Source organism: Capra hircus, chromosome 5 (assembly GCF_001704415.2).
Source record: "Capra hircus breed San Clemente chromosome 5, ASM170441v1, whole genome shotgun sequence".
In the NCBI taxonomy this organism is placed as follows: domain Eukaryota; kingdom Metazoa; phylum Chordata; class Mammalia; order Artiodactyla; family Bovidae; genus Capra; species Capra hircus.
The window spans coordinates 99,940,810-99,951,547 of record NC_030812.1 but is presented as its reverse complement, the minus strand read 5'-3'; the positions used below and the strand labels follow the sequence as shown (position 1 = coordinate 99,951,547).

General features: G+C 43.8%; 1 protein-coding gene across 2 annotated transcripts; it reads left to right on the top strand.

Annotated features, from left to right (window-relative positions):
- Positions 539-8,272, top strand: LOC102178151 (developmental pluripotency-associated protein 3). Of its 2 annotated transcripts, XM_018049115.1 has the most exons (5): positions 539-625; positions 1,372-1,559; positions 6,559-6,791; positions 7,204-7,245; positions 7,479-8,272. In XM_018049115.1, exons 2-5 carry the CDS (start codon positions 1,478-1,480, stop codon positions 7,611-7,613), a joined length of 492 nt encoding a protein of 163 aa, XP_017904604.1. In that variant the 5' UTR covers positions 539-625; positions 1,372-1,477; the 3' UTR covers positions 7,614-8,272. The 2 variants fall into 2 exon arrangements, with proteins under 2 accessions (XP_017904604.1, XP_005680951.1); XM_005680894.3 differs by lacking the exon at positions 539-625 and having other exon boundaries at positions 1,032-1,559; positions 7,479-8,265.

Genomic DNA, 10,738 nt, shown 5'->3' with positions numbered 1-10,738 from the left:
TGCTGTAGGAGGGGTCACCTGTCCCAAAGGGGATACAGCTGAGAGCAGAACCACAGGAGTAGAACTTGCCCTTAGGGAGCACCAAGAATCGACTACCATTCCAGCACAGGTGGAATCATGTGGGGAGGGGCATGCTTGTTAAAACAAGAACTGCTGGGCCCCAAGGCTTCCCAAGTGGTGCTAGTGGTAAAGAACGTTCCTGCCAATGCAGGAGATATAAGAGACCCTGGCTCGATCCCTGGATCAGGAAGACCTGGAGAAGGGAATGGCAACCCACTCCAGTATCCTTGCCTGGAGCATCCCTTGGACAGAGGAGCCTGGTGGGGCTATAGTCCATGGGGTTGCACAGAGTTGGACAAGACTGAGGCAACTTAGCACGCATGCACACTCGGCCTGTCTTTGATTCAGTAGGCCTGGATTGGAGCTCAACCATTTCTAATCATAACTAACTAGTCACCAGCTGCCTCTGATGTTGCCTGTCTACAGGGCACACCTTTGAGAACCATTTAAATAAAGCATTGTGACCTGACACCCATCTATGGCTACTCTTTATCCCCTACAAAAGCAGCCATTGACCCAAATGTCCACTTATGCTTTTTGCTAAAAACAAACAAGACTGCTTTCGGCATTTCTTCCTCCGCAGTTTCCTGCTACGGAGGGATGGGGAGGTTGAATACTGAAGAGATGAATAATGAATAACCAAACAATAGGGCAGCTGGGGATCTTCTATCCCACAGTCAGCAGTTAATGTTAGGGCCCTTTGCCAGAATTCAATACAAATTTATTTTGGGGGGTGGAGGGTACCAATTTATAAACTTAATTTCAGATGCTCCAGAAATCAAAAAGAGGCAATGGAACTGATAGTCTAAAAAAGAAATTTAAATTACAGATCCAAAATACACATTCATAAAATATCAGTCTATTTCACTGCTTATAACAGACCCTTTTTTCCCTCTTTTCCCTTACTAGGATCCAAAGGTTTCAGATGAGTCAGGCAAAGAAAACCTGCTGTTAATTGGGAGTTTTATCTCCTCCTTGAACTCCAGCACTTTAAGCCCAGTTCACAAACCAGCAGCCATCTCTACAAGCAGAGTTTGAAAGAAATTGATTTTTCAGGCAACCTCAGGAAGACACAACCACAGAGGTGCCTTATAAAATTTCTACCCTACTTGACAAAGGGCATTACTACTCTCTCCTATTAGTCCCCTAATAGGACTACGCCCACTCACCTAATCCTTTTACTCATTAGTCATTTACATTAATATAGGCTGGCTGATTGGCTTATCTGTCGTTTTTAAGAGGAAACGGGAAGTAGACTTTTACTCTCTCACCACCGCGTGTCAGCCTGGGTTTTTTCCCTCTCTTTCTTAGCTCTGTAGTTCTTCCAGGCTTCTCTGGAGCAGTTTGAGCCTACAGCATCGCCTTCCACTGGTACCCAAAGATCTAGGAGGCGCTTCGAGCTGTGACTAGACTTCCGATGGATTCATCAGAAGATAACCCAACCTGGACCCTAGACTCTCTGAAAACATCCATCAGTGACGCTTCCCAGGCAATGCAGGGTGAGCTGGGGAGAGAGGGGGCTGGGTAGGGAAGGTTAAGAGCCTATCTTTCTTTCTGTTTTACTGACTCCATTCTTTTACAGAGAAATGCAGTTAAGTAAATCTTGGAGGAGAGGATGGCCAGGGAGTGTAGGGCCCTCCCATTAAAAAAAAGAAAAGAAAAGAAAGGGCCAGATTAACAGGAGTGGGAACTGTATTGTTTGCTTTCTATGCTCAGGAATCTGTCAGTCTTCTAAGGACATCGAACATGCAGTCAGAGTTCTCCTAAACCAGGGCGAATAGCGTCTTATGAGATCGGTACTTTAAAATAAATTTTTAAAAAATTTAATTTAGCTGCGCCAAGTCTTTAATTGTGGCAAGTAGGCTCTAGTTCCCTGATTAGAGGTGGAACCTGGACCACCAGAGATGTCCCAGCGATTAGTATTTTCACCAGCATTATATTCCAATCATGAGTTTTAAAAATCTCTCCTTGGAGCCTCACAGGATCCCAGCCTTGGCCTCCCAGTCCCACTCACTGCATTTGAACTCTTCTTACCGACTTCCCTGGTGGCTCAGAGTGTAAAGCCTCTGCCTGCAATATGGGAGGCCCTGGTTCGATCCCTAGGGTTTTAAGATCCTCTGGAGAAGGAAATAGCAACCCACTCCAGTATTCTTGCCTGGAAAATCCCATGGACAGAGGAGTCTGGTGGGCTATAGTCCATAGGGTCGCAAAGAGTCAGACACGACTGAGCGACTTCACTTTCTTTCACTTTACCCTGACTTCGGATGGGAATGGGTGGTGTAGGGTGGTGGTGCCCAGATGACTTGGAGCCAACCAACACCCTCTGGGCAGCCAGGAAGTTGGGTGGATCCTGCTGGCATCTGTTCTACCCTCTGCCTCCCCCACATCTTGAAAATCAGTATATACAAAGGGGAAAAAAATTAATGAAGATTATATCTATATAATATAGCCAGCCTCTCTCTTTTCTTGAATTTGCCTTCAGTTCAGTTCAGCCACTCAGTCATGTCCAACTCTTTTTTTTTTGTTTTGTTTTGGTTTTTTTTTGTTTTGTTTTCTTTTGTTTTTTTTTGTGTCCAACTCTTTCCAACCCCATGAATTGCAGCACACCAGGCGTCCCTCTCCATCCCCAACTCCAGAGTTCACTCAAACTCATGTCCATCGAGTTGGTGATGCCATCCAACCATCTTATCCTCTGTTGACCCCTTCTCCTGCCCCTAATCCCTCCCAGCATCAGAGTCAAAGTACTGGACTTAAACCAGGTGGCCAAAGTAATGGAGTTTCAACTTTAGAATCAGTCCTTCCAATGAACAGCCAGGACTGATCTCCTTTAGAATGGACTGGTTGGATCTCCTTGCAGTCCAAGCGACTCTCAAGAGTCTTCTCCAACACCACACTTCAAAAGCATCAATTCTTTGGCGTTCAGCTTTCTTCACAGTCCAACTCTTGCATCCATACATGACTACTGGAAAAACCATAGCCTTGACTAGATGTTGGCAAAGTAATGTCTCTGCTTTTTAATATGCTATCTAGATTGGTCATAACTTTCCTTCCAAAGAGTAGGCATCCTTTAATTTCATGGCTGCAGTCACCATCTGCAGTGATTTTGGAGCCCCAAAAAATAAAGTCTGACACAGTTTCCACTGTTTCCCCATCTATTTCCCAAGAACTGATGGGACCAGATGCCATGATCTTAGTTTTCTGAATGTTGAGCTTTAAAGGCAACTTTTTCACTCTTTTTTTACTTTCATCAAGAGGCTTGTTCGCTCCTCTTCACTTTCTGCCATAAGGGTGGTGTCATCTGCATATCTGAGGTTATTAATATTTCTCCCGGCAGTCTTGATTCCAGCTTGTGCTTCTTCCATCCCCACGTTTCTCATGATGTACTCTGCAGATAAGTTAAATAAGCAGGATGACAACATACAGCCTTGACGTACTCCTTTTCCTATTTGGAACCAGTCTGTAGTTCCATGTTCAGTTCTAACTGTTGCTTCCTGACCTGCATACAGGTTTCTCAAGAGACAGGTCAGGTGGTCTGGTATTCCCGTCTCTTTCAGAATTTTCCATGGTGTATTGTGATCCACACAGTCAAAGGCTTTGGCATAGTCAACAAAGCAGAGATAGATGTTTTTCTGGAACTTCCTTGCTTTTTCCATGATCCAGCAGATGTTGGCAATTTGATCTCTGGTTCCTCTGCCTTTTCTAAAACCAGCTTGAATATCTGAAAGTTCACAGTTCACGTACTGCTGAAGCCTGCCTTGGAGAATTCTGAGCATTGCTTTACTAGTATGTGAGATGAGCACAATCGTGCGGTAGTTTGAGCATTCTTTGGCAATGCCTTTCTTTGGGATTGGAATGAAAACTGACCTTTTCCAGTCCTGTGGCCACTGCTGAGTTTTCCAAATGTGCTGGCATATTGAGTGCAGCACTTTCACAGCATCTTTCAGGATTTGAAAGAGCTCAACTGGAATTCCATCACCTCCACTAGCTTTGTTCATAGTGATGCTTTCTAAGGCCCACTTGACTTCACATTCCAGGATGTCTGGCTCTAGATGAGTGATCACAACATTATGATTATCTGGGTCATGAGGCTCTTTTTTGTACAGTTCGCCTGTGTATTCTTGCCACCTCTTCTGAATTTGCCTTCAGTTCAGTTCAGTTCAGTTGCTCAGTCATGTCTGACTCTTTAAGACCCCATGAATTGCAGCACACCAGGCCTCCCTGTCCATCACCAACTTCCAAAGTTCACTCAGACTCATGTCCATCGAGTCGGTGATGCCATCCAGCCATCTCATCCTCTGTTGTCCCCTTCTCCTCCTGCCCCCAATCCCTCCCAGCATCAGAGTCTTTTCCAATGAGTCAACTCTTCTCGGGAAGTGGCCAAAGTACTGGAGTTTCAGCTTCAGCATCATTCCCTCCAAAGAAATCCCAGGACTGATCTCCTTTAGGATGCACTGGTTGGATCTCCTTGCAGTCCAAGGGACTCTCAGGAGTCTTCTCCAACACCACAGTTCAAAAGCATCAATTCTTCAGCGCTCAGCTTTCTTCACAGTCCAACTCTCACATCCATACATGACCACAGGAAAAACCATAGCCTTGACTAGATGGACCTTTGTTGGCAAAGTAATGTCTCTGCTTTTGAATATGCTATCTAGGTTGGTCATAACTTTCCTTCCAAGGAGTAAGCATCTTTTAATTTCATGGCTGCAGTCACCATCTGCAGTGATTTTGGAGCCCGCCAAAATAAAGCCTGACACAGTTTCCACTGTTTCCCCATCTATTTCCCATGAAGTGATAGGACCAGATGCCATGATCTTCATTTTCTGAATGTTGAGCTTTAAGCCAACTTCTTCACTCTCCACTTTCACTTTCATAAGAGGCTTTTTCGTTCCTCTTCACTTACTGCCATAAGGGTGGTGTCATCTGCATATCTGAGGTTATTGATATTTCTTCCGGCAATCTTGATTCCAGCTTGTGCTTCTTCCAGCCCAGCGTTTCTAATGATGTACCCTGCATATAAGTAATTTGCCTTGCTGCTGCTGCTAAGTCACTTCAGTCGTGTCTGACTCTGTGCGACCCCAGAGACGGCAGCCCACCAGGCTCCCCCGTCCCTGGGATTCTCCAGGCAAGAACACTGGAGTGGGTTGCCATTTCCTTCTCCAGTGCATGAAAGTGAAAGGTGAAAGTGAAGTCGCTCAGTCTTGTCTGACTGTTAGCAACCCCATGGACTGCAGCCTACCAGGCTCCTCCGACCAGAGGATTTTCCAGGCAAGTGTACTGGAGTGGGGTGCCATTGCCTTCTCCGAGTAATTTGCCTTAGTGCCTGACAGTTTTACAACCGGGAATCTTAATTTCCATTTGCACAAGTTCATGTAAGTCAAATGGATCCTGATTCTCTAATATACCTTTAATTTATTTTACATTTATTTTTGATTGCTGCACTCAGGCTTTCTCTAGTTGTGGTAAGTGGGGGCTATTCTCTGCTTGTGGTGTGTGGACTTCTCATTACAGTGGCTCCCCTAGAGCACAGGCCTCTAGTTACATTGGCTTCGGTAGTTGTGGTACACAGGTTTAGGTGCTCTGTGGCCTGTGGCATCTTCCTGGCCTAGGGATCAAACCTATGTCCCTAAGACTGGTAGCCAGGTATTTGGTAGCCACTGTACCACCAGAGAAGTCTCAACAGTGAGTGTTTAACAGCATAAAGCCTTGTATAATGGAATGGGTAACAGCCCCTTTGACTTACTAGTTCTTAAGGATGGAGAGAGATTATCACATTTGGGGATTCTTTGTCTATTACGTAGGTGTGGGGTCACACAGTCAGACATAACTGAAGCAACTTAGCAGCAGCAGCAGCAGCTACAATGGTGACTTGTTGAAACTTGTCACACTGAAACATTTTGACTTCATTAATGCTTTATGTCCCTACAGTCATATTAAAAATCATCCACACAAATGAAAATGGGAAAACTGTCAATATCTGATTTTAGCTCCATGTTTTTCCACTTGGAATCATACTTAGGTACCTCCAATGCAGGAGACGCAAGAGATGTAGGTTTGATCCCTGGGTCAGGAAGATACTCTCAAATAGGAAATGGCAACCAGCTCCAGTGTTCTTGCCTGGAAAATTCCATGGACAGAAGAGCCCATGGGGCCTACAGTCCACGGAGCCACAAAGAGTCAGATATGCCTGAGCACATACCTAAACTGCATACATACATATAACCCCATGGGAAAATATTTAACACTCAGAACTACTCGTAACATCATGAAAATGAGTTTTGAGAAGAAAGTGTTTCCCATTATGGTGGATTCCACCAGGCTTAAAGGCATGCACATGCTAGTTAACCTCCCATGGTACCTAGGGTCTGTCTTCACTCTGGGCAACTTCCCACTGTCCACTGTTGTGAGCTGCTTAAAAGCAGACCTAGTTTGGGTGAGAGCTAAGTGGCTTCTGGATATTGCAGTTTGCCCTAATTGATCTTAGTTTTCTTTTTCTTTCAGTTTCCACTCAACTCTCTGAAATGTTAGCAACAAACCTCAGTAACTTGACTCTCAACCCAAGTATCAAGTTGCCGTATCTACCAGAATACCCATCTCAACCGACTGGGCAGTTACCTAGTGAGAAAACACCCAATAGGCGGAGAGGAGTAAGAACGCTGTTGAGTGAGCGGAGATACAGGATGCAAAAGCTGATTGAATCTCTCAGACTTCGCTATGCCAAAGGAGTTCCTCGTGTGAGTTCTGGTTAGGCAGCACTGAGCCACTCTGGGCACTCACATATATCAAGATATAAATATTGGCGGGAGGGTGGTGGTGGTGGTGGTGGTGGTGGTGGTGGAATTACCTGGTGGTCCAGCGGTTAGGACTCCCAGGGGTTCGAACTCTACTGCAGGAGACACAGGTTCTATCCCTGGGAAGGACCTCAGAGCCCTGGGGTTCAGCCACAAAAAAATAAATAAATATTTATTTATTTACTTAATAAATGATGAACAGTAGCAGTCACTCTTCCACTGTACTCATGAGCGCGGGTATGAAAGACACTTAGAGTTTTAAGAGTCTCTGACTCCTCTTAGGTTAGATGTGTGGCACTAGTAATCTGAATTTTGCTTGACAGCTTGTAATATATGTCTTTTTCTTCCCACAAAGTCTGACTCTCAAAGAGAACTACAGCAGCAGGAGGACACTGAGGTAAGTAGAAAGTCTTACTATACAGGTGGGTGGGCATCTGGTTAGCAGGGGAGGAAGAGTGGCAACATTTGAGTGAAAAAGAAAACTAAGATCAATTAGGGCAAACGGCAATATCCAGAAGCCACTTAGCTCTCACCCAGACTAGGTCTGCTCTTAAGCAGCTCACAACATTTCACCATATTTCAGTTATTTCAAATTATTAACCAGTTAATCCATCTCATTCTTTTTTCCAGATTCGATCAAGAGTGCGAAGATTCCAGTGTACCTGCAGTTATTGCCAGTTTAAGAGAAATCCTTCTGATGACACTTATGAGAATTATTACAACACAACATACAGTAATTATGCCATGGAATCGAATGAGTCATAAACCTTTTTCTTGCACTGTTTTCTTGCTGGTAATTTTTAGGATCATTATGAAGCAGCTTGGGAAAGATTGTACCAATATTTTGATAATGTATGTTGTAAATTTGTCTTTTTTACTTGCATCTCTTTTCTACCTTAATACAGTTAACTTATGAGGAATCTATATGTAGCTTGGATTTGAAATGATTTGAATACACTACACTAGTTCCACTTGGATCTGACACCATGAAGTACTAGTTAAGTCTCAGGTATTGCCTGTTTCTTAAACCTGAAGGTGAAACTCAATATCAAGAATTTGAAACAAATTAACTTGGGAAGGAATGTGAAGATAACATTGGCTGGCTTGGCCAGACCATTATTAGTGTGTTAAACAGTAATAAAAATTTTTGATGTGCTGTTTCAGTTTTTAGTAGCAAATAGATGTGTTTATAGAAGGTCATAATAAAACTTGAGACTTATTTGAGTAACTTTAAGATAAATCCTTGTTCTCATCTTTGACTTGTCTTTGCTAGCTATGTATTAAATGAATACTACTTACCCCCATCACATTCCCAGGATGTAAATATATCTGGTGTTCTAATTCTTTCTTTTTCTTTATTGGGCATTCTAATATTTTGTGATACTGTCCTGTTGGGAAGAAAGTTTACACATTTGAGTTAAGGTTACCCAACAGGTGCACTGATGTTTATACATAGTATCCTCTTGGAAGAAGTTAATCAGTTGGTGTTGTAAAAAGATATTAAAGAACTGGGGGTGCTTCCCTGGTAGCTCAGTAGTAAAGACTCCACCTGCCAACGCAGATGAACAATGTACACGGGTTTGATTCCTGGTCCGGCAAGATCCCACATACCCTGGAGCAACTAAAGCCTGTGTGCCATACTATGGACTGTGCTCTAGAGCCCAGGACCCACAGCTACTAGAGCCTGCACCCTAGAGTCCACATTCTGAAACAAGAGAGGCCACCACCGTGAGGAGCATGCACTCCGAAACTAGAGAGTAGCTCCCATCAGGTGGCCAAAGTATCGGAGCTTCGGCTTCAGCAGCAGTCTTCAGTGAATACTCAGGGATGATTTCCTTTAGGATTGACTGATTGGATGTCTTTGCAGTCCAAGGGCCTCTCCAGAGTCTTCCCCATCACCACATCCTCCAATTTAGTCTCTCTCTGAAGTACCTAGGCAACAGTATTTGATGCACATTTCCTGAGTTATCTTGCAGATATAAAAGAAACTTACACCAAATGAAAGATGTTACTACTGGATGACCACAAGCACAGAGCCCTGGAGACCCTGGAGCCTGATTATGTTAATCCCTGTAACACTGCCTGGGACCCCTCTCCTTTACCCGGCATTTTTTTTTCCCCCAACTGTACCTCCTTGCTTATGGAATTTTAGTTCCCTGACTGAGGATTGAACCCAGGTCCTCACCTGGGTTCTAAAACTGCTCAGGGCTCCCCTGGTGGCTCAGTGATAAAGAATCTGCTTGCCAATGCAGGAGACTCAGGTTTGATTCTTGGTCCAGGAAGATCCCAGATGCCTCAGAGCAACTAAGCCTGTGCGCCACAACTACTGAGCCTGGACTCTGAACTGCCATTTACTGAAAAGTGCAAGTGTTTGCTCAGTTGTGTCTGACTCTTTGGGACTCAATGGGCTGTAGCCCTTTAGGCTCCTCTGTCTGTGGAATTCTCCAGGTAAGAATACTGGAGTGGGTTACCATTCCCTTCTCCAGGGGATCTTCCTGACCCAAGGATCGAACCCAGGTCTTCTACACTGTAGACAGATTACCATCTGAGCCACCAGGGAAGGCCACAACTACTGAGACCCGAAAGCTCTAGATTCTGTGCTCCACAACAGAAGCCTGAGCACTGTAATGACTGCCAGACTGTGCTCTCTGTAACTAGAGAAAAACCCTCGCAGCAATGAAGATCCGGCACAGAGAAAAATAAAGCTATTATTCTTTTAAAAAAATCTGTTTCTTCTGCTCAGGGATTTTGAGACCATAAGCCACCCATATCCTTGCCTGGTCCTGTAAGAAACCTTTTCTGCTCAAAATCCAATGTTCAGAGTGTGAGGTTAGCTAGACATAGGGAAGAATGGAATGCAAATTCTTTTTCAACTTGATAAATAATACAAAGAAAAGCTGTCTCTGAACCTCTTCAGCATCTAAGGAAAATCTTCCCCAAAGGCTAACACCCAATTTTCCAAATTTTCTCAGAAAGGCAGTGGTTCAGAGAACCTACCTACTTATTAATAGTGTCAGGTTGGTGAGCAGACACAGGCATTTTTGAGTATCTTTTTCTTCCTTTATCTTTCTTTTATTAGAGAAGACAGTGTAACAGGAGAAGAGGGTAACAACATGCCCCCTGGTCATACACTTGCTCTCCCAGACCACTATCTACGCCCAATAGGAGCTGTATAAATGGATGGGCTGATTGTTTGGTGAGTCATGCTTTATTTAGAAGATTCTATTTGGGCGAGCTGACCTTCAGCTCCTGAAAAGGAGCCTTGGAAAACTTGTCTGTGGTTTGAAAGCCATAGAACTATAACCCCTAGTGCCCACAGAGGTTTTTCTACGTTTGAAAGTTCCAAAAAAGACACAGCACTTTGTTACAATTAGACAAATCCAATGAAATATTTTAAAAGTCTGGCACGTTAGTGATGTTCTCTGAAATACCCTGGTCAGCTCCTCAAATTCTGGTGACAGTTGTTTGGTTCAAATCCTCCCTTCTCTCCACCTCCAAGCTGCCCCCATCCCTTAGTTACAAGCAGAACACTGATGATGTATTTTCATACAGGCTGGTGGAAAGTGCATGGTGTTACAGATACTGGTAGCTTCTGTTTGAGGAATTACTACAATACTTCCTGAGATCATTTTATAGAGAGATGACCCCACTGATGACAATGAGCTATTTCCAATGGAAAAAGAAAATTTGTAGTAGCTTCAGTCTAAGGTCTGAATGAGGAAAAGAGAGATTTAAAACAAACAAACAAACAAAAAACCCCACTTCATTCACTACCAGAAGTACTTCATTTAGTTTCCTGAGAAAACGTCCTGCTTTAGTAATAGGAAGACACTGGGTTACCAGGCTGAGTGCAAAACCCATATGAAACCCTGAATACAACTGCATGATCT